This window comes from Peromyscus leucopus, chromosome 9 (assembly GCF_004664715.2).
Source record: "Peromyscus leucopus breed LL Stock chromosome 9, UCI_PerLeu_2.1, whole genome shotgun sequence".
NCBI lineage: Eukaryota > Metazoa > Chordata > Mammalia > Rodentia > Cricetidae > Peromyscus > Peromyscus leucopus.
This window is the reverse complement of record NC_051070.1, coordinates 49808886-49833231: the sequence shown is the minus strand read 5'-3', so window position 1 is coordinate 49833231 and position 24346 is coordinate 49808886. Positions and strand designations below refer to the sequence as shown.

The 24346-nt window shown below is 40.3% G+C and overlaps 2 protein-coding genes across 2 annotated transcripts in view; one reads left to right on the top strand and one right to left on the bottom strand.

Annotated features, from left to right (window-relative positions):
* Sucla2 (succinate-CoA ligase ADP-forming subunit beta) overlaps positions 1-24346 on the top strand; it is a 47569-nt gene that overhangs the window by 5668 nt on the left and 17555 nt on the right. The window contains exons 2-5 of the mRNA XM_028877655.2: positions 6415-6595; positions 12703-12802; positions 12934-13096; positions 22651-22779. Of these exons, the coding sequence (XP_028733488.1) occupies positions 6415-6595; positions 12703-12802; positions 12934-13096; positions 22651-22779 (573 nt within the window). The remainder of the gene's footprint in view (positions 1-6414; positions 6596-12702; positions 12803-12933; positions 13097-22650; positions 22780-24346) is intronic.
* On the bottom strand, positions 3075-3507 carry LOC114698800 (DNA-directed RNA polymerases I, II, and III subunit RPABC4-like). The gene has a single exon (XM_037208392.1). It carries the CDS (start codon positions 3394-3396, stop codon positions 3220-3222), a length of 177 nt encoding a protein of 58 aa, XP_037064287.1. The 5' UTR covers positions 3397-3507; the 3' UTR covers positions 3075-3219.

The window sequence follows — 24346 nt, the reverse complement described above, 5'->3', positions numbered from 1 at the left end:
ACATGGAGTTCAGAGGACAACTTTGTGGAGTCATTTTTCTTCCACCTTTACTGGTTTTGGGGCTTGAATTCTGGTCACTAGGCTTGTATGGTAAAGCCACTTTTGTCTACTGAACCATGTTGTGGACCTTAGCCAGGCTTTTAACTAGATGAGTTAGTGGTAACTTGCTATTGTATGGGATTGGCTTGTTGGTTAGAGGTTCTCAAACTAGGGTCCTTAAGAATCAACTAAGTGATTTATTACCAGTTCAGATTTCTTTGAGTCCAATTCGGAGATTCTGGTTTTATAGAGAATGGAGTCCAGGAATCTTCATGTTAAGAAAAGTTTTAATTTTGATGTAGTAGATCAAGAACTCATTTCAAGAAACGGACTTTATGTAAGGCTCTTTAACTCTTATGGGACTGTACTTGATGAGAATTATGTTTTGGTGTGTTGGGTTTCATGTGGAAGTAATGGGAGTGTACAGCTAAAGAGTCCGATTGCAGCGCAGTCTTGGAAGAGTTTTGTGGCTAATTTGTTCTGTATATTGCCTTGGAGGGTTGAAAGGATTGAGGATTTTCAAAGGGAAGGCAGGTTTTTTTTTTTTTTTTTTTTTTAAACATTTTATTAGGTTTAGCTTAGACTCTGACTTGAAGTATTGGGACTGATAGATGTTAGAGCTCTAACTGATGAGTGTGCTTTCTGAGTTGTGGCCTTGCTCAGGAAGCTGAAAAGCTAGCTGCATATTTCTTTCTTGTTCAGCAGCAGAGATTAGAGATTTCTTTTTACATTTTTTAATAAGAAAAAATTGTGTGTGTGTGTGTGTGTGTGTGTGTGTGTGTGTGGTGTGAGAGAGAGAGAGAGAGAGAGAGAGAGATAGTGTGATATGTTTCTGTGTGTTGGGTATGTGTGTGAATGTTCCCCACAGGGCATGTGTAGAGGCCAGACGACGACTTTCACTTTTTTAAAAAAAAAATTCTTTTTTTCTTTTATAATTTAATTAATTTTACATATCAACCACGGATTCCTCTGCCCCCTCCTCACCTCCCTCACCTGCCTGCCCTCCCCCAGCCCACCCCCCATTCCCATCTCCTCCAGGGCAAGGACTCCCCTGGGGATTCAGCTCAGCCTGGTAGATTCAGTCCTTACCCTTCACTGTCACTGTTGTCCTACCTCTCCGAAAGAGACCTACTTCTTGTGTGTCTGTCTTTTTATAGAGTTTCTGTTCTGCCTTCTCATTGGTTGTAAACCCAACCACATGACGTCCTAGTCACTGCCTGTCTGTACAGACCTCCAGGTCTTCTATGGTTGGTATTGAGATTAAAGGTGTGTGTCTCCAATGCTGGCTGTATCCTTGAACACACAGAGATCTACCTAGCTCTGCCTACCAAGTGCTGGGATTAAAGGTGTGCACCACCACTGCCAAGCTTTTGCTATGGCTTGCTAATAGCTCTGACCCCCCCCCCGCAACTTTATTTATTAATATACAAATCACATTTTAGTACAAATAAAATATCACCATACTCCTCCCTTCACCCAGGCTGAGCAAAGTGTCCCTGCATAAGCCCCAGGTTCCAAACAGCCAGCTCATGCACTAAGGACAGGTCCCGGTCCCACTGCCTAGGGGCCTCCCAAACAGTTCAAGCTAATCAACTGTCTCACTTATGCAAGAGGCCTGATCCAGTTGGGGCTCCTCAGCTATTTGTTCATAGTACATATGTTTCTACTAGTTTGGATATTTGTCCCTGTGCTTTTTCCAATCACGGTCTCAACAATTTTTGCTCATACAATCCCTCCTCTTTCTCACGGATTGGACTCCTGGAGCTCTACCTGGGGCCTGGCCGTGGATCTCTGCACCTGCTTCCATCAGTCATTGGATGAGAGTTCTACAACGACAGTTAGGGTGTTGGCCATCCGATCACCAGAGTAGGTCAGTTCAGGCTTTCTCTCTACCATTGCCAGTAATCTTTGTGGAGGTATCTTTGTGGGTTTCTGGGGACCTCTCTAGCACTTTGCTTCTTCCTATTCCCATGGGGTCTTCATTTATCATGGTCTCTTTTTCCTTGTTCTCCCTCTCTGTTCTTGATCAGTTGGGATCTCCCACTCCCCTAAGCTCTCATTCCCTCTACCCTTGCCCTTCATTACCTCCACTCACGACCAGTTTGCTCATGTAGATCTCATCCATTTCTCTGTCGTTGGGCAATCCCTGTGTCTTTCTTAGGGTCCTCTTTACTAGGTAGCCTCCCTGGAGTTGTGAGTAGCAGTTTAGTCTGTAGTGGGTAGCCATTCTATCTTTGACCTGGAAGTTCCAACTCCCATTGAGGCTTTGGTAATGGTCACGCCTACAAGGCGGGGTGGAGAGAGGATGCTGACCACCTGAGATCTGGATGCGCGGGCCCTCTTGGTTCCTGGACCTAGGACGCTGAAGGTAGACCAAGCAGAGTTCTCCAGAGAACACTGCCGGACTGCACCTTTCCCAGACCCTGTTACCTATCCCTTCACTTGTAAGTTACCCCACAAAATAAACCTCCCTTCTAACTATGTGGAGTGGCCTTAATAATTCACCAATACTAGTCATCCTTTGTTTTACATCTAGTATCCACCTATGAGTGAGTACATACCATGTTTGTCTTTCTGAGTCTGGGTTACCTCACTCAGGATGATTATTTCTAGATCCATCCATTTGCCTGCAAACCTCATGATGTCATTGTTTTTCTCTGCTGAGTAGTACTCCATTGTGTAGATGTACCACATTTTATTTATCCATTCTTCAGTTGAAGGGCACCTAGGTTGTTTCCAGGTTCTGGCTATTACAAATAATGCTGCTATGAACATAGCTGAGCATGTGCCCTTGTGGTATGATTGAGCATTCCTTGGGAATATGCCCAAGAGTGGTATAGCTGGGTCTTGGGGGAGATTGATTCCTAATTTTCTAAGAAAGCGCCATATTGATTTCCAAACCTCTACTCCACAAAACTGGAAAATCTAAAAGAAATGGATAATTTTCTGGATAGGTACCACATACCTAAGTTAAATCAAGACCAGATAAACTATTTATTTATTTATTTATTTATTTATTTATTTATTTATTTATTTATACAAAGTATCAAAATACAATCACATTTCTAAAATGAAACCATAGGTTTACAGTTGTAGTCATAAGTAAGCTAAGTCAAAATCTGTAAGAGAAACACCAGTGGGGCACATGTATGAATGAAAACACTCCTGAATTCCCACTTTTTATCGAGCATCAAAGACCACCAATCTTTTAGTCCTCTTCTTGTACATTATTCTGTATCCACATTCTCTGCATCTGATTGGATCCTTGGACTTTATTTCATTTTCGGTGTGACACTCTCCACAAATATATATCATTGGCTGCTGCTTTGGGGGCTGAATGTCTTTCTGAGTGTCCATTGTTAGTGCCTCATCAGCTCAAAGAAGCTTTTCTGTGCACCAGATAAACTATTTAAATAGTCCAATAACCCCTAAGGAAATAGAATCAGCCATTAAAAGTCTCCCAACCAAAAAAAGCCCAGGACCAGATAGTTTCAGTGCAGAATTCTACCAGATCTTCAAAGAAGAGTTAATACCAATACTCTTTCAATTGTTCCACACAATAGAAATAGAAGGAACATTACCAAACACCTTCTATGAGGCTACAATTACCCTGATCCCTAAGCCAAAAATGCAACAAAGAAAGAGAACTACAGACCGATCTCCCTCATGAACATTGATGCAAAAATACTCAGTAAAATACTCGCAAACAGACTCCAAGAACACATCATAACAATTATCCACCATGATCAAGTAGGCTTCATCCCAGGGATGCAAGAGTGGTTCAACATACGGAAGTCTGTCAATGTAATACACCATATAAACAAACTCAAAGAAAAAAACCTCATGATCATCTCACTAGATGCAGAAAAGGCACTTGACAAAATCCGACACCCCTTTATGATAAAGGTCTTGGAGCGATCAGGAATACAGGGAACATACCTAAACATAATAAAGGCTGTTTACAGCAAGCCAACAGCCAACATCAAATTAAATAGAGAGAAACTCAAAGCGATTCCACTAAAATCAAGAATAAGGCAAGGCTGAGGTGACCCCAAAAATTCTACCAAGGAACTCATACAGCTTATAAACACCTTCAGCAACGTAGCAGGATACAAGATTAACTCAAAAAAATCAGTAGCCCTCCTATATACAATTGACAAACAGGCTGAGAAGGAAATCAGAGATATATCACCCTTTACAATAGCCACAAATGATATAAAATACCTTGGGGTAACTCTAAGCAAGTGAAGGACTTTAAGTCCCTGAAAAAAGAAATTGAAGAAGATGAAAGAAAATGGAAAGATCTCCCATGCTCATGGATAGGCAGAATTAACATAGTAAAAATGGCAATCTTACCAAAAGCAATCTACAGATTCAATGCAATCCCCATCAAAATACCAACACAATTCTTCACAGACTTGGAAAGAATAATACTCAACTTCATATGGAAAAACAAAAGACCCAGGATAGCCAAAAGAATCCTGTACAATAAAACAACCTCAGGAGGCATCATAATCCTTGACCTCAAGCTCTACTATAGAGCTACAGTAATACAAACAGTTTGGTACTGGCATAAAAACCAACATGTGGACCAATGGAATCGAATTGAAGCCCCTGACATTAATCCGCACACCTATGAACATATAATTTTTGACAAAGAAGCCAAAACTGTACAATGGAAAAAAGAAAGTATCTTCAACAAATGGTGCTGGCATAACTGGATGTCAACATGTAGAATGCTGCAAATAGATCCATATCTGTCACTGTGCACAAAACTTAAGTCCAAGTGGATCAAAGACCTCAACATAAATCCAGTTACTCTAAACCTGATAGAAGAGAAAGTAGGAAGTAGTCTTAAATGCATTGGCACAGGAGATCACTTCCTAAATATAACACCAGTAACACAGACACTGAGAGAAACAATCAACGGGACCTTTTGAAACTGAGAAGCTTTTGTAGAGCAAAGGACATGGTCAACAAGACAAAGCGACAGCCTACAGAATGGGAAAAGATCTTCACCAACCCCACATCTGACAGAGGGCTGATATCCAGAATATATAAAGAACTCAAGAAATTAGACATCAAAATGCCCAACAGTCCAATTAAGAAATGAGCTATAGAGCTAAACAGAATTCTCAACAGAGGAAGCTCAAATGGCTGAAAGACAGTTAAGGAATTGCTCAATATCCTTAATTATCAGGGAAATGCAAATCAAAACAACTCTGAGATACCACCTTACACCTGTCAGAATGGCTAAGATCAAAACCACTGAAGACAGCTTATGCTGGAAAGGATGTGGAGCAAGGGGAACTCTCCTCCACTGTTGGTGGGAATGCAAGCTTGTACAGACTTCCACTTTTGTAAGGGATTTGAGGATTAAACTTAGGTTACCAGGCATGCACTGCTAACACCTTATCCTTCCTTTTTGGTCATAATTCTGATTAAACTGAAAACAGAGATGTTTTAGTATCTCTCTGTATGACACTCTTTCTTATTCTTATTGCTTTCTGGCATGTTTGTTTACTACCTATCCTTGTGCACAAATACACACTAGAATAAGCCTTTGAGGATAATTTCACTGTTCTAGTTCCTACATGCTTTAAATGTTTAATAGAATGAATGAACATTCAACATGGATTGAAAAGGGAGCTGGGCGGTGGTGGGGCATGCCTTTAATCCCAGCTCTTGGGAGGCAGAGCCAGGCGGATCTCTGTGAGTTCAAGGCCAGCCTGGTCTACAAAGCGAATTCCAGGAAAGGCGCAAAGCTACACAGAGAAACCCTGTCTCGAAAAACAAAACAAAACAAAAACAAAACAAAACAAAAAACAAAAAACAAAAAAAAAAAAAAAAAAAGAAAAGAAAAGAAAAAAGCGAAGGAGTTTGTAATTGCCATGTTCTCTTGGAAGAGGTATGGGTCCAAATCATTCAGCTATCACACATCTAATGCCAGGTGATATAGATCCCAGAGAAGGGTAGAGAAGACAATTGGGAATCAGTTTTAGTTTTGTAGAGAAGATGATTGGCCTTAGAACTTCTGACTTTATCATTCAGTTAGTCATTTCCTGTAGGCTAGTGGAGATATGGTAATGAAGCACAGATGTCAGATAAGGACTAGGGATGGATGATGAGGAAACAGTTAAAAAGTTACTAGGGCAACTAACATTTGATAATTAACTGGTAGACCAGCTTTCAGTTTTATATTATAATTCATATACTCTGTTGTGTTTGGATGATTTAATGTAGCAATTTTGTTGTGGTTAAGAAGAACTGAGCACTCTAACTAAATATGAGGGGTGGCTCATTTGCTCTTTCTTTCTTTCTTGCAAAACAACTGCTAAACCACTGTCATACTTAAATATGTCTCCATTTTTTTAGGTTCTGGGGAATTCTGGATTGTTTAACAAGCATGGACTCCAAATACAGCAGCAGCAGCAAAGGAATCTCTCGCTGCATGAATACTTGAGTATGGACTTATTGCGGGAAGCTGGTGTCTCAGTTCCCAAAGGCTTCGTGGCAAAGTCATCCGATGAAGCTTATGCAATTGCCAAAAAATTAGGTACTTACAAACAAAAACAAAAACACCTTAGTCACCTTGACACAGAAACTTGGATAAGATGTAAGCTTTACTTGTGGTTTGATGACTTTTGACATTTATTTATTTCGAGAGGTAGGTTTTCATGTTGCCAAAGATGTCTTTGAACTCAGATTTTCCTGTCTTTACATACTCAAAATGCTGGGATTAGGTGTGTGCCACCACATTTGACTTGGCTTTTTTTTTTTTTTTTTTTTTTAGAAGGTAGGATTTTACAACTGTTGAAAATTTACAGTTATGAGATGATTTTGAGCTGTGGTGTTAGTGACTTAAGAACCACTTACATTGGCGCTAGAATGCAGAAATCCTCTTTTTAACTAGAACAGACTTAAGGGGAAAGTGATTCTCTTTGTATCTTGAAGGATGGTGGCTGTGAGGAGGGTTTTTGGTTTGTTTATTTATTTTTTGGTTTTGTTTTAGAAAGATTCTGAAGGGGACTCTTAGCTGCTTATGTGTGTGGTTGTGGAGAAGGTGGCTTGCACTTCCTTGCTTCCAGTGTGGGAAACATGAATGAGAATGAAGAAGCTGAGCTCTAGACTAAGTTTCCTCCCAGTAAGCGGTGTCTTTTTTTTTTTTTTTTTTTTAGATTTTTTTTATTTTTTTTTTATTTTACAATACCATGCAGTTCTACATATCAGCCATGGGTTCCCCTATTCTCCCCCTCCCACCCCCTCCCCTTACCCCCAGCCCACCCCCATTCCCACTTCCTCCAGGGCAAAGCCTCCCCTGAGGACTGTGACTGTGATCAACCTGGTAGACTCAGTCCAGGCAGGTCCAGTTCCTTCCTCCCAGACTGAGCCAAGTGTCCCTGCATAAGCTCCAGGTTTCAAACAGCCAACTCATGCAATGAGTAAGTGGTGTCTTACCTGCTCCCTGACCCATCCTAAGTGCTTAGAAAGATGTCTGAGAATTAGGTAGTAATCAGGTAGTCAGTACACAGTCGAGTTTGTTGAACGAGTTCAGGAGTTGCCCATATTTACTAGTACCTTCTTTTATCGAGAGAATCCTTAATAACTTCATTAATTTGAATTTGTAGAAATATCTTAAACAATTTTTGAGTCTAGGAAATAAGCCTACATTTACATTTTCAAAGATTTAGCATGAAAACACAATGAAATAGTGTAGTTTCTGTGCACTGTTTTCTGTATTTGGCGTTGGACCAGTTTTTAGGTAGGTGAGAGAAAGTTTGTTCTTGTTACAAAAGACTGAAAATGATGAAAGACCATTGCCAGTCTGCAACAGAGGATAGATAGCACTAAAGCTCTGACAGGAAAGGCTGGGGTTTTCTCTTCCCTGTGTGCCTGCATCTTCTCTGTGGGTCTGTAAGGAATTTGTTGCATGAATTGATGGAATTGGTTAAACTTTTTAATCATTTGACCCCATACTTAATTTTCTAATTCTTCTCCCCTTCTGTATATCTTGAATGTAAATGAATATTTCTAAAATACTAGAAAATCCAGAGTTGGCAGATAGCCAGGGAGAGCTAGAATGAATACAAGCTTTTTGTTTTAGTGTGACCAGTGCCTTTCTTCTGGTCCCTGAGGCTACCTGTTGATTTCTGATTAAGGACATTATTGTTAGCTTTTAAATTAATGTTTGAACTGCCTTTAACTACCTATTACTGGTTTTCAGACACTTGTGAGTGGTGGAGTCTGCGGCATATTGAAAAGGAATGGTTTTTCCTAAATAAGGCACTTCTGAGAGGCTAATATTTTCAGTTCTGGGTTTTTCAGGAACAGTGGAAAATAATCCAGAGTAGATTTAAGAGAATTCTGTTCCTTGTAAATATGTTCCCTTTTCCACATTCAGCAGGATGTGTCTTGGGGACTCTGGGAGCAGCTTATAAACATCAGTGATTACAGCTAAGGGTCTGCTGCCTGGAGCCTTGTTCTAGTGGGGAAGCCAAGCAACAAGTGAGACAGAGGGAAATCATGTATTAAGGTAGAAGTGGGTGAATCTCTGGTGGGAAAAGCAGATCGGAGAAGGGAAATTGGCCAGAGGTAGGCAGATTGCATTACTAACTAGGCTTGTCAGCATAAGTAAGCCTAAGGGTCAGTGTGAGGCTTGGAAAAGCTTGACAGGACAGCTGACTGAAGAGTACCTCAGATGATACGTTAGAGCGAGTCCTGGGGGCAAGATGAAAGGAGTGTGGCTGGAGTGCAGGGAGGGCCCAGGAGCTAAAAGGGCACTGTCTAGGCTGTAGGGCCTTGTAAGGCCCTTGTAAATAGTGAGTGTTTGAAGCAGTTGTAAGTAGAGTATCATCTGCTCACTGGCCACTGCTTCAAATATTCCATGGAACTGTGAGTCATCCAGGTGAGAAGAAGGCTGGCCAGGGCAGGTGTCCAGCTGTAGGAAAGAAGCAGTGGCCAAGATACTGCATCGTGACAGTGGGAGTGTTCTCTTGGTTCCTAAATACTTCCGTTAGGGCCATGTTCTGATTTAAGTAGTAAACATTTCCAGTGTAGGCTAATTTACATCATTCATTTTGTAAGTGTTCTTTTGTAGTAATCCTGTATGTAGTTTACTTTTTGTTTGTTTTTGTTTTTATTTTTCGAGACAGGGTTTCTTTGGGTAGTCTTGGTTGTCCTGGAACTTTCTCTGTAGTCCAGGCTGTAGTCAGAGATCTACCTACCTCTACTTCCCAAATGTGTAGATCAAAGGTGTGTAACTCTATACCTGGCTTAGTTCACTTTTTATTTGATCACCAGAGCATTTATTATCTCATTTATTGATTTGTTCATTCTGCTTTGTGCAGTAGGAAATGGCTTTTTCTCATAGTAGAGTACCTATCTTCAGCCTGTTCAAATACATATTTATTGGGTAGTGGTCATATCCCAGAGATGATTTTGTGTTAGAGATACATCAAATAGCACTAGCACAAGGCCCTATATAGTATGCCATAATATGGTAAACGATGCTATACTGGCAGGGTAGGCAAAATGTTCAGAGAGGCAGAATTAAGAGGATCAGAAATTCTGCATGTCTTTGTGACAAGAGAATGCCTTTCTTAAAGGTATTACCCTTGATTATGAACAGTGAGTACAATCTAGATTAACTATCCAGTTTGCTAGGTTTGGGTATGAATGCCCCTGTGTAGGTGCATGTGAGACCAGAGGATAAGTGTTAGGTATCTTCCTTTATTGCTCTCCACTTAAAAAAAAAAATTATCGGTGTGCGTGCGTGCGTGCGTGCGTGCGTGCGTGCATGCGTGCATGCGTGCATGCATGCATGCGTTTGTGCATCTGTGTGCAAACCAGAGGACAACCTTTTAGTTCTCTTCTGTGGGCCTGGAGATTAGTCTTAGGACCCTAGGCTTGTGTGGCAAATGCTTTACCTGCTGAGCATATTGTTAGACCTCCACATGATGTTTTTGAGACAGGGTCACCTACTGAGCATGATACAGTGTCAGTGAGTTGGCTGGCTAGCAAGCTTCAGGGTTCTCCCTGTGGCTATAGATGTGCATCTGTACCTGGCTTCTTCTGTAGGTGCTGGGTGTGAACCCAGGTCCTCATGCTTGCATATCAAACACTTTACCCACTGAGCCATCTTCTCAGCCCCAAGTTTGCTAGTTCTGTACAGTAAATTGGAAGTGGGGGGAATATAGTTTTTTTTTTCTGCTGGTTAAAGAAGTATTATACTATTTTTTTTTTTTAAGAATTTTTTAAAATTTATTATGTATACAGCATGTATGACTGCAGGCCAGAAGAGGGCACCAGATCTCATTACAGATGGTTGTGAGCCACCATGTGGTTGCTGGGAATTGAACTCAGCACTGCTAGAAGAACAGTCAGTGCTTTTAATCTCTGAGCCATCTCTCCAGCCCATATTATACTATTTATAAACTATGTGAATGACATATGAGTGTAGTACTTGGGATTTTTTTTTTTTTTTTTTTTTTTTTGACAGTTTTCTGTGTAGCTTTGCGCTTTCTGAGCTCACTGGGCCAGCTGGCTCGAACTCACAGAGATCGCTGCTGCTCGAGTGCTGGATAAAGCGTGCGCACCACGCCGCTATACTTGGATTTTTTACATCTATCTCTCTTAGTAACTCTTTGTAGCGTCACTGCTCAGTGATGTATGGTAACAGAATTTGCTGTTGTAGGGTTTAAGGCATCACCAGTCCAGGTACTGGAATTATCCCAAGTCCTCCTTAAAGTAGTATTTGTGACTCAGTATTTACAACATAAGTTTACATCTGAACAGACTGGGAAGGTTTTTTTTTTTTGTTTTTTTTTTTTTTTTTAAATTACTTAGATTTGTTTATATGTATGGGTGTTTTGTCTGCATATATCTATATATGTACACTACATGTATTCCAAGTGCCTGTGTAGGTCAGAAGAAGGCATTGGATCATTTGGAATTGGAGTTACAGATGGTTATGAGTCACCATGGTGCTGGGAACTGAGCCTGATTCTGCTGGAAGAGCAACAAGTGATCTTAACTATGATCCATCTCTCCAGCCATGAGAAGTGTTAAGAAAACGTTTTAGTCTTAGTATTGTGCTTTTAATACCTTCCAAGGCATTATTAGTCTGAACATTGCTAAACTACTTTTAGTACACCATTTCAGAGATGATTTAATGTGTCTAATCTTTTAAAGGCATAGATCTTTTTGTAAAAATTGGTTTATTTATTCTTTCATATTTACATCCCCAACCACCATTTCCCCTCCCTTCTTTTCTCCCAGGCCTTCCCCCCATCTCCTCTCTCCTCCAGATCCACTCCTCCATTTCCCTTTAGAAAATGGCATTCCTCTAGATAGCTGCCAAACATGGCACAGCAAAGTTACAATAAGACTAGGCACATGCCCTCATACTTTTCCTCCTACTGGATGAGGCAACCCAGTAGGAGGAAAAGTGTCCCATGAGCAGGCAAAAGAGTCAGAGACAGCCCTGCTCCCACTGTTAGGAGTCCCACAAGAACACCAACAAGAACACCAAGCTATGCAGCCATAACCTATGTGCAGAGGACCTAGGTTAGACCGATAAAGGCTCCCTGAGTATTGCTTCAGTCTCTGTGAGTCCCTATGAACCCTGGTTAGGTGATTCAATGAGCTATGTTATTATGTTGTCCTTGACCCCTCTGGCTCCTCTTCCATGGGATTCTCTAAGCTCAGCCTAATGTTTGGCTGTGGGTCTCTGCATCTGCTTATATTAGTTGCTGGATAAAACTTCTCTGATTGATGATGATTATAATAGGCTCTGGTCTAAGAGTATAGCAGAATCATTTCATTGACTTTTTTATTTTTATTTTTTTTTTTGCTGGTCATGTTTGGTGTTATCCTAGGTCTCTGGGATATCCAGCCCTCTAGCCAGTGTCAGGCATGGACTCCCTCTTGTGGCATGGGTCTCAAGTTGGACCAGTCATTGGTTGGATATTCCCACAAGTTCTAGGCTACCTGTACCCCAGCACATCTTGTAGGTAGGACAGATTGTAGGCTGAAGGTTTTGTGGCTGGGTTAGTGTTCCAGTCCTTCCACTGGAAGCTTAGTATAGTTACAGAAGATGGCCAGTTGAGGCTCCATATACCCCATTACTAGGAGTCTTTGCTAGGGTCACCCTCATAAGTTCCAGGGAGTTTCTATCAACTAGGTTTCTACCTCACCCCCAAAATGCTTCTCAAGTCCAGTTTTCTCTCCCAGTACTCTCCCCCTGCATCCTTCCACCCCTGTTTGATTCTTCCTGTTTCTATCCCCACCTTTTCCAAGTCCACCCATGAGGTCTGTTTCCCCTTTCTAGGGAGACTCATGCATGCCCCCCTTCAGCCCTCCTTGTTACTTAGCCTCTCTGGGTCTGTGGATTGCAGCATGATTATCTTTACTTTACAGCTAATATCCACTTATAAGTGAGTATATGTCATGTTTGTCTAATCTTTTAAAAGCATAGATCTTTTAGATGGTGAATATTCTACTTTTCAAATCTAGAAAATCTTAATACATGGAATACCTCAGTCTTAGACATTGTAGATTAATGGGACTTCATTTCATAACACTATTTAATAATGAGTGTTAAATACTCTCTTGCATGTGACTCCCTGTTTCCTGTCTGTGTAATAAGAAGTATTTTTCTTCTAGGATCAAAGGATGTTGTGATAAAGGCTCAGGTTTTAGCTGGTGGCAGAGGAAAAGGAACGTTTTCAAGTGGCCTCAAAGGAGGAGTGAAGATAGTTTTCTCGTAAGTCATAGTTTTTAAAAGAAAAATCTTATTTAAATTATCAGGTTGTTGAAAACACTGAGATTTACCTGTGATACAGATTTTTTTTCAACTGGAGAACAGAAGAATTTGAATTCTTTTTCTTATTATAGTCCAGAAGAAGCAAAAGCTGTTTCCTCACAGATGATTGGGAAAAAATTGATTACCAAGCAAACAGGAGCAAAGGGCAGAATATGCAATCAAGTTTTGGTCTGTGAGCGGAGATATCCCAGGAGAGAATACTACTTTGCAATAACAATGGAGAGGTCATTTCAAGTGAGTACTTGTAGACACATGAGGATTTATTTATGACATTCAATTTTAGAAGTTGAACATTTTATATATATATCTATATCTATATATATGTGAGGAATTAGAAGTATTATCCATAATTCACACAGAGAATTTGTCATTTCTGAAAAACTATATGGCAAAATTTATATAATGTAATATAATTTTTAAAAAGCTATAGGAAAAATCCCACTGTAATACATTGGGTATTCAAGTTGTAAATTCACTAGAAATAGCTTAAATCTCTGGAGATCATATTTGGGTTAACAGACTGCGAAAGTTAGTTTCTTGTATAACAAAATAGTCTTACCAAAGACAAAAGTCAGAATAAACAAAAATGTGTATCTTTTGTCATCTTGTTCTTTTTCACTTCTGGGTATATTTTACTTTACTCTTTGTTATGTTTTTTGTTTCACCAGGTTATTTGGAGTGAGTTGAAGGTGACATTAAATAGTGAGTGATAAAGGCACATTAGTACTACTTTCCTCTATGGAACCTAAAGTTCAAACATTGAACATAAGCATCAGCTTCAGTTAAACCCTTTCACAGACAAGATGCATGGAGGATATCCTGTGGGAGTCTAGCTCAGACCTTTCGAAGGGTTCTTGTGGGGAGAAGAGAGGAATGAGGAAGTATTAGATAGAAAGATGGAAGGGCCGGGTGGTGGTGGCACATGCCTTTAATCCCAGCACTTGGGAGGCAGAGGCAGGCAGATCTGTTGTTGCGGTAACGCCCGCGTTACCGATAACCGTTCACCATGCTGACGAAGGCTGCGATTAAAATAGAGACAAAGACAGCGGTCATCCGTACGATGAGTCGAATGCCGTTATGAAAGAGGAAGAAACTTAAATACGTACAGCTACAGCACAAATGAGAACCCCGAGGCAAAGTTCGCTGTCAATGGTCACATCCAGACCAATGTTCTATATATTGCATCTAAGTAGTTAACGCCCAAAATGCAGATACACAACAAGGAACTTCCTTAAGCATCAGAAGGTGATACGTAGAACGAAAGGAGACATTGATCAAGTCAAGCAAGCAAGCTGCAGCCATCCAGCGGGGCGGGGCAGGGCCATGGCGCCCACAATCTGTGAGTTCGAGGCCAGCCTGGTCTCCAAAGCGAGTTCCAGGAAAGGCGCAAAGCTACACAGAGAAACCCTGTCTCGAAAAACCAAAAAAAAAGAAAAAAAGAAAAAAAAAAAAAGAAAGATGGAAGGAGATGTTAAGAAAGACAGAGACACAAGAGAGCTTCAGGGGGGCCCTGGGTCAATACCCAGCCACCTTGAGGTTTATTCCAAAGGGCTTTTTATACAGTGCCAAGGGGCAAAAGACCTCCTTTCAAGATCAAAGTACAATGTACAGCCCAGTATAGAATCTTAAAACACCTGGTGGCCATGCCTGTGGCCAGACCATCCCAATATGCAGCCCTGCTGGGTACAACAAGCTCAAATTCTCTGACCTTGAGTAAGGTCTTACTAGGGAGTCCCCATGTGCCCCAACAAAGTCCCCCTTCTTAATAATACAAAGATTTCAAGTGAGGGTACAGAGCTTATTAACTCTATGCAGCTCTGAATCAGCTTTCCACTAAGAGCTTTCAAGTAGCTGGAATAATCATAGCAATACATCTGCTCCTTATGGCTGCTGTACCTCCTAGTAAAGGGGTAGAGGATGATCAAGATGGAATGGCCTTTTTGAATGGGTCTAAAATAACTACAGAAGTTTTAGTTGCACCAAACCCTTTTTTAAAATCAATAAATTCCTGATGCAACTGTATCAAATCTAAGGACTCTTAGTATCACCATACTATGGTTTATTAACATTAGTAGGTTAACATCATAATTCTAGTATGAATTACTATACACAATTATAGTTCTCACAAACTTACATCCAAAAGCAAACTCTTAATAGAATTATTTACACTTTTAAACTGGATTTTTTTTGTCTTTTTTCGTTTTTCGAGACAGGGTTTCTCTGTGTAGCTTTGCGCCTTTCCTAGAATTTGCTTTGTAGACCAGGCTGGCCTTGAACTCACAGAGATAGCCTGCCCCTGCCTCCCGAGTGCTGGGATTAAAGGCGTGTGCTACTACTGCCCGGCTTATTTACACTTTTAAACTTTAGCAAACATCTAAAAGCAGTTTTTTTTTTTTTTTTTTTTTTTTTTTTTTTTTTTTTTTTTTTTTTTTTTTTTTTTTTTTTTTTTTTCCTCGAGACAGGGTTTCTCTCTGTGTCATTTTGGTGACTGTCCTGGATCTCACTCTGTAGACCAGGCTGGTCTTAAACTCACAGAGATCCACCTGACTTTGCCTCCCAAGTACTGGGATTAAAGTTGTGCGCCACAGCTGCCCGGCCCAAAAGCAATTTCTTAATAGAACTTTATGCATTTCTTGCTAACAGAACATAGGGTACATTAATACAGACTAACATTATCCATACAAAGAACTCCAATTCATCAGTACATTTTTTTTTTTTTTAATTAAGTGGACTGAGGAATATAACAACTCCTCTTTACTGTATATTTTTTGAAGCTGCATCTTGAGCCTGGGTAGAAAAAACAAACTTATCTATTTCTACACCAATTCCATCCAATCCTACACAACAGTTCCATTTCTACACAAAACAGTTTGAGAGTCACCATAGTTGATAGAGTATATATGTGTAGGTGAGATCAAAATTGTCCCATTGGAATTGAACCACTCTTGTCCATCCCATTTCTTAATTCTGAAAAGTTCAAACATCAATTTTGATACCAGTCTTAATCTTCTACTGAAAGCTCAAGATCAGTACCTGCCTCACCAGCTGTCCTGAGGTCTTTGTAAAGCTGTCCAAGTCACAATGAATCTGAAGCAAAAAGCTCCAAATAGGAAGAATCTCACAACCAAAAATTTGTTGCAGTTCTCTTACATGCAACAACCTGTTCAAATAAGAGTCTCTGTAAGCAAACAAGCTGCTAGCTCTGTCCCATTTCGGTATTTACAGTCCTGATCTGTCTGCACCTCCTGCCTCTGGCCTGCCAGCCCTGAGACCCTGGTGTCCTGAGGCCCAAGGGCTCGAACCTGCCTCATGCTGCATGGCTCTACTTTACCCTGCCATTGGGAGCTCCGACTGGCCTGGGTTCCAGTGCATCTCCGCTGCCATTCAGCCTGGAGTGTGGCTCTGCCTCACTCAGCAGTTCCAGCACTGCTGCTGCTAGGGACTCAGTCCTTGTGCTCAAAAACCTCAGCTGCACTTTCTATGCCTGGGCATGTCTCCATAGGTACCCCAATGCCCCCAGAACACACATACACTCAGTCTTTGAGGCACCTATTCCCTGGCCTGCCAGGTGCATGCCCCATGGGCATCTTTCTCGGGAGGCTTTGTTTCTGCAAAGTGGCCAAGGTGCCCTGCCCACTTACCCTCCAGTTGCCCTCAGCTCTTCCCAAGTTCTCCTGGGGCATCCCTCATTAAGCTCTTCAAGATTGCGGAGCCACGTTCTCACAAACACCCTGGCTGATTGCGCTCTCCTCATGAGGCTCTACTATGGCAGAAAGCATACAGACTCTCGCTGCTCCAGACCCTCACTGCTCACCCTGGCTCTCTTGGTGTCTGCTGCCGATGATGAGTTGATGCCATGGGTCTCAGCTGCTGCTCCTTCTGCTGTTTTCTGAAGCTGGCGTTCTCTGAAGCAGCGATTCATTCTTGGACTGCTAAGTCTGCAGTGGCTGCTCAGTCCCAGATGCTGCTTTCTGCATCCCAGATTCTGTGCTGCCTGAAACCTACTCTAAGTTAAACCTTCTTAGCCAAGTCTTCACCATATCCCTATACCTAAAGCCTATCTTTCTCAACCCTCGCCAAAACTTTTATGACTTAACTTATATACAACTTTAGACCTAACTTAGTAGGGAGGGAGGGAGAGAGAGAGAGAGAGAGAGAGAGAGAACTTTCTGCAGCCTAACTTCTATTACCCTGTTCTTTATTTACAATTTTACTCCTGAAGAAAAGAATATCACCGTATCTCAATTAATTATTGAGCACACCCAGTTAACCTGTAGTGTTCCTTCTCTTTTATCCTCCATACCCAAACTCCATGTTCATGCGCCATATGTGGGAGTCCAGCTCCGACCTGTCAAAGGGTTCTTGGGGGGAGGAGAGAGGAATGAGGAAGTATTAAAAAGATTGAAGGAGACGATTAGAAAGACAGAGACACAGGATACCTTTGGGAGAGCTTTGGGTCAGTACCCAGCCTCTCGAGGTTTATTCCAAAGAACTTTTTATACAATACCAAGGGGAGTGGCAAAAGACACCCCCCCATCCAAGATCAAAGCACAATGTACGCCAAGTGTAGACCCTTCAAAACACCTGGTAACCACGCCTGTGGCCAAATCATCCCATTATGCAGCCCTGCTGGATAAAGCAAGCTCAGATTCTCTGACCTTGAGTAAGGTCTTACTAGGGAGCCCCTGTGGGCCCCCAGGATATCCTATACTGTAACTGACTTTTTGAGCTCAGTATGTTTTTATATGCTTCCGAAAACAATAATAGGTCCAGCCTTTATTGTTTTCTCCCAGGGTCCATGGAAGAGTAGCAAACAGCTGAGGGTTCTAATCTGAGGGATATTCTTTAGTCCATTCACTTTATTCTTCTAAGTCAATTCTATCTACACAGTTTCTTTTGTTCTTAGCTCTCCTAGTCCCTTCTGCTCTTTTCTATTCTGTCATCATTCTACCTAGTTCTTTCCATCTCCGTCCTTATCTTTGTTCTTCTAAATCAATTCCCCTAGTGCTGTGAGAGAACCAGTATATATACACATGCAGTAATTCTTTGGCAAAGCAATTCGAGGCTTGAAGTTTTCAGGGTCACAGAGAGAGGTGATAAGGATCCACACATGAAGCAATAATCGTCAGCTTCCAATTACAACCCAAAAGGGGAGTGACTAAAGGGGAGTTCTCTAGTAGGGTCAACTAAAGGCTAAGATCAATTAGGGAATTCTAAAAAGTCTTGTGTAAATAAACCGGGATGAAGGTAAAGAGTTGAGGTTTTTATTGTTAGTTGTTATTTTCTGTTACCTGTAAGTGAGCTGAGCAAATCTGTGAGATGAGCTGTTTATCTGCATTTGTCCTTGGATAAAAAGGTGTCTTAGCTGAAATACTTTTATCCGGAGAGTGGCCCTGGCCAGATGTATGTAAAATAAACACAGCTGGGGAAAGTTATCCAATTACCCTTAATATAGAGAAAGTTATGCCCCAGCTTGAGATACAATCATGAGATTACATGTACACATAACATGGGAATGCACAGTAAATGGGAAGAATCATAGCTGTTATTGCACAAGGGTTTATGACAAGAAACAACCAATTCATTCAAAAGGCAGTAATTTCATAACGCCTTGCATGGTGCTTTCCTCTAACAGAACCCTTAGTTCTGATAGGTTGACCTTCAGAACTCTAGTTGTCAGTTGCTGTATACTCCTATGGTCTTTTGCTATCAGCTGCTCTCAATGATATTCTGCTTGGTATGTTAACTACTCTGCAGTATTTGTTTGGTTAAAACAAATATCTAAAAATTTTTAATTTTTATAAGGTATTTCTTGAGGTATAACACTAGGTGGTAGTAAAAACTCACTCAATGCGATTTTTAAAAAGCATTCTTTCATTCTTCAATGAGAGCTGTAGAGATACCTCTGTGTTGTATCATTTAACTTTGTAAGTTATCTTATCACAGATTTGCAGGAGGTGTGTTTTATGCATTTACTTGCTTTCTTTACACATTCTTTTCCTCCTTAGTATACATCAGTAACTATTGTGTTAGTAAATGTCTGAACAAACTAATAGGACTTTATTTTTTTATTATGTTTATTTTGTTAGCTAGTGACATGTGTGCCATGGGGCTGTATGGAGATCAGCAAGCTCCCAGGACCTTTTGTCTCCACCTGCAGTGGGTTATGGGATACTGTGTTGTGCCCAAAGCTCGTTTTGAAGCCCATGCTAGCCTTAGACTTGCATGGATCCTTTTGCCTTAGCCTCCTGGGTGCTAGGATTACAACTTCTGCCCAGAATAACTTACTTTGATTGTAGTGAATGCAGCAAACTGAATGTTTTCTTATTAAGGAAACTGAATATGTTATTAAAGATAGGGCAGAGTATTTGGGAGAGAATCAAAGTTGAGTTCATTTTAAGGACTTCAATATTCAGAGACGTATTTGGGTCTTTCTTACTAATGGAAACATGCTTCTGTTTCAGTTACATATTTGTAATGTAATAGTGTAGAATAAATAGTGAAATCATTTGGCCAAAACCACCATGCTCATTTTGTTTGAGACAGAGCCTCCTTCTACATCCCAGGATGGCAAATTATGAAACTCTTCGATGTTATCACCTTAGATTGATAGAGAATTGGTTGTGCTTTCTGGAGTGTGACCAGCTTTGGAAAAATCCTATAGATAGGTCGTGGTTGAGCAAACAAATCAGGCAGCATCTGGGAACACAGCTCAGTGCATGAATAGCATGAATAGGCACTAGGTTTTAAAACCAACTATATCAAAAGTCAGTTAGCAATTAAAGCTAGGAAGCAAAGAATAGTTTTTGATTGAATTAAAATTATATACACGTCTAGGTATGGTGGTGCATGCTTATATTCTCAACACTGAGGAAACTGAGGTAGGAAGCAGGAGACTCTTGAGTTTGAGACTACTTGGGCTTCCTAGGGAGTACCAGGCTAGCCAGGGCTCCTTTGTCTTTTATACTTTAATTTGGGGTTCCTCTGGTCTTTGGTACCAACACATCAGAATACTTGGGCAGGTATATCCGTGAGTTGGTGTACCAGAGGGACAGACATCAAGTCACCCATTCTAGCATGTTGTTAAATGAGAGTTACTGACATTGCCTACTGCCTTTTGGTATTGACTTTGTCCTGAGAAAATCGAATTCATCAAATGACCTTTGCTATTTTACTTTCCTAGTAAAACTTGATATCATCTGCTGAATAAGTGGTTCACCTGACTGTCAGAGTTTGGCTTTGCCTGAAATAGATGTGTACTAAAACAATTCCATTTTCTTAAATAGATTTTTATTATAGTGAGTGGCTACTATATACTTTAAATTCAAACTTAATTTGAGGTAAGGATTCGTGAAAGACAAAAAGGACAAAGAACTTAGGTTATGAAAATGAAAATAACATTATTAGTATAAATATATTTGAACTTACAACTATTTCCTAGGAACTAAATTGTTTTGAAATATTATAACAGATTTAAAACTAAAAGTCATTCTGAAGTGGTTTTTCAAATGCATATAGAAAATGAACAGGCTGGCGGTGGTGGCGCATGCCTTTAATCCCAGCACTTGGGAGGCAGAGTCAGGAGGATCTCTGTGAGTTCAAGGCCAGCCTGGGCTACCAAGTGAGTTCCAGGAGAGGCGCAAAGCTACACAGAGAAACCTTGTCTCGAAAAACCAAAAAAAAAAAAAAAGAAAAGAAAATGAACAGATTTTTATTTACTTGGGAAGGATGTCATAGAATTAGTATGAATAAAGGCTTTTCACCTTCTTTTATGTGTTATTCCATATGTATCTATTTTTAAATTGGAAGATAATTCTAATTCCTTTTTCTTTTTACATTTTTATTTTATTTTGTGTGTGTATGTGTTTGTGTGTATGTGCAAATGATTGCCCACACTCACTGGTGTTGTAGTATATGGGTTAAAGTCAAGACAACTTAAAGGATTCAGTTCTTTCCTTCTCCCTTGTGGGACCTGGGGTATTGAACAAAGATCCTCGGGTTTGGGGGTAATATCATCGCCTACTGAGCTATCATGCTGGTCCCCTCCCTTCCTCCCCTCCCTCCCTCCCTTCCTTCCTCCCTTCTTTCCTCCCTTCCCACCCCCTCCCTGATTAGGGTTTCTCTGTGTAACAGCCCTGGCTGTCCTGGAACTCATTCTGTAGCCCAGGTTGGCCTTAAACTCTGAGATCCCCCTGCTTCTGCCTTCCAAGTGCTCAGATTAAAGGTGTGCACCACCACTGCCCGCCCCACCTTCTATCTTTCCTTTTTCTCCCTCCTTCCTTTCTCACTCTTTCTACTGATGTTTTTGTTATTTGAGAGTTTGTTAATGTTGATCTTTTTAGCTTTCTAATTTTTAGTTTTGTTAGTAGTTTTTAAAGTGTTTTAAATTCCTGTCATACTATCACCATGGCCATCATATATTCTAGGATGTTACCATTGGTTAAGTTTTATGATGGCCGATTAAATCAGACTTCTTCTGAGGCACTCTGACTACTGCCCATCCCTTGTCAGCTGGAAGCAGTTAAGAACAGTGTCTCAGCATTTCTGTTGCTGTGAAGAGACACCATGACCATGGCAACTCTTATAAAGGAATACATTTAATTGTGGTGACTTGCTTACAGTTTAGAGGTTTGGTCCATTTTCATCGTGACGGGAAGCAAAGCAACATGCAGGCAGATGTGCTAGAGAAGGAGCTGAGAGTTCTTATATCTTACAATAGAAGGGTCTGTCTCACTGGGTGTGGTTTGAGCATATATGAGACCTCTATAGTGACACACTTCCTCCAAAAAGACCACACTTACTCCAGCAAGGCCACGTTTCTTAGTAGTACCACTCCTTTTTCTTTGAAATCACTATAAGCAGTATACACCTCAAAACTCCTAACAGCAGTCTGGGTGGTGGTGACCCACACCTGTAATCACAGCACTCGGGAGGCAGAGGCAGGCAGATCTCTGGGTTCTAGGCCAGCCTGGTCTTCAAAGCGAGTTCCAGGACAGGCTCCAAAGCTACACAGAGAAACCCTGTCTCAAAACAACAACAACAACAACAACAACAACAAAACAAAAAGCAAAACAACAACAACAAAACAAATGAACAAACAAAAAAACCCTAACAGCATTTAAGGTGACCTCTGAGAGTGAGGAATGAGGGACTAGGAGTTAGACAGATTCCCAGATAGACAGACAATAAGATGGTTAATTTCCAAGATAGCTGCTTCTTCATTCTTCTGATCAGAGACAAGCCTGGCAGCTTCAAAGGCCTTGTGGGCTTTTCTCCTGACAGTGAGGCTCCTGCTGATTTAATCATTTGTACTGAGGCCTTATTTTCTTAGTTGCTCATGGCAGTAGCCAGGGCTGTTCTTGCAAGATGATTTCTTTTCTTTTTATTTGCTTGTGGAAGACTAGGAGCTCAGAAAACCTGCAAAATTTTCCTTAGATACTTTCTTGTTCTCATTTAAGCAATACTTTAATGTCTCTTGAGATTTATGTGAAAAATGCATAAGTTATATTTCATGTGTTTGATTATGTTTACTTTTTGGTGTAAGTGTGTGTGTGTGTTTTATCTTTTTCTCTTTTAGGCAAGGTATCATTTTTGTTTTCTGTTTCTTTTCCATTTTTCAGTTAAACATTTATAGTGGTTAATTGTTGGAGATATGTTATTTTGTCAAAGCAAATTTAAATAATGTGTGGAATCAGTAGATACCCAAATCAGACAGTGCACACATGAGTTTTAAAATTGTATTGAGTCTAAAGTAAAATTTAATGGTTTGTCTTCTTCATTCCTTGTAGGGTCCTGTATTGGTAGGAAGTTCACAAGGTGGCGTTAACATTGAAGATGTTGCTGCTGAGAATCCTGACGCCATCATTAAAGTACCTGTTGATATAATAGAAGGCATCAAAAAGGAACAAGCTGTGACAGTATGTTATGTTCTGAAACATCTTTAGTTTTTAATTAGATAATTATAATACTTAAGTAAAGATAGTTAACTTTGTAAAACACAAAAAACAATTAAAGCAGTTTAATTTCTTTTTTAAAATTGCAGTTTTTGAAAGTACCTACAATACTTTTCTTTGTAGGCTCCATAAGTATTACTGTGTTACTTTGAAAAATGAGAATTTTTTTTTTTTTTTTTGCCCCTTTCCTGAAACTCACTCTGTAGCCCAGGCTGACCATTGAACTCACAGAGATCCGCCTGCCTCTGCCTCTCAGTGCTGGGATTAAAGGTGTGCGCCACCACGGCCATCTGGGGATGCTTTTTAAATGGGCCATTGTGCCATTGCTATATCTAGAAACATTAGCAGTAATTCTTAATGTTTTCACATATCTAGTCATTCACAGTTTCCTAATTATCCTGTTACTGCTTCTTATAGAAGTTACCTGAGTCAAGATCTGTAAGAGGTCTTTCGTTGTGACTCTTTAACATGGCCCATAGCACCTTTTTTCTAATGTATAGGTCTCCTTTCCCTTACTTTTAAATTTCAGTTTATTTGTTGAAGAATCAGGGGTGATTATCTGCTTTTCATAGTATGAGTCTTCTTAAATGTTCCCTGTCCCCATTCTTTCCAGTAAATTATGTATGGTGATGGAGAGGCAGTCTTAACACACACACACACACACACACGCACACGCACACGCACACGCACACGCACACGCACACGCACACGCACACGTGCACACACACACAGAGTAACATTTGTTTATAGTTTCTCTGGTTTTCTGTACTGTCCTTCCCTCCCTCTCCACCTAGCCTCTGTCTGTCTGCTCCTTCCAAACAAAGTGTTGTGTCTGTAAGGATTGCTTGATGTTTTACTGATGTTATTGAATTAGATTATTTGATTTGTGTATAAAGGTAAGTTAAATTGTTTGCTGTGGATAGAAACACAAGGTTTATCAGTTGCTGTGAGAAAACACTGTTAAAACAAACTTCGTAATTGAAGTATAGCAACAGCAGGCTCTGACTGGCATAAGGCCCACAGGACAGGAGGCATTTCTCCAGTGAGACCTGCATTTAAACAGATTTGATTTATTAGGAGTTGTATTAGATGATGACTAGAGTGTGAGGTTCAGATGAGGAAGCAAGTGTTTGATTCTTAAGAGCTAAGATAAAGCAGATGCATTTCTCAGTGCTTGGCAATATAATGCATATTGGATTAATGAGAACCATTTTGCAATTCTCAAATATTTGTCTATACAAAACTAATGAAAATCTCTATAGTGAAATGGTGCTTTTGTAGTATTATTTTTAATTTAAAAAAGTTCTTCACCCAAATGACACTTTTTTTTTTGTCAGCTACTTTATTTTTTGCTATTTGGCTCTTTACATGAATTGTATTCACCCTCAAAGGATTTAAGATTTTTCTGTTACTGAAAATCAAGAATGTGTTGCAGCCTTTGATAGTTGAAACAGAGGAAAGAATTCTCTATAGTGTTTCTGAGCTGTTTCGTATATCACTTTTGAAATTTCTCATGACACTTTGAAATGGA

What these genes read in the sequence shown, in the direction of transcription:
- LOC114698800 (XM_037208392.1), bottom strand. Translation starts at nt 3,396, where the DNA reads ATGGACACTCAGAAAGACATTCAGCCCCCAAAGCAGCAGCCAATGATA.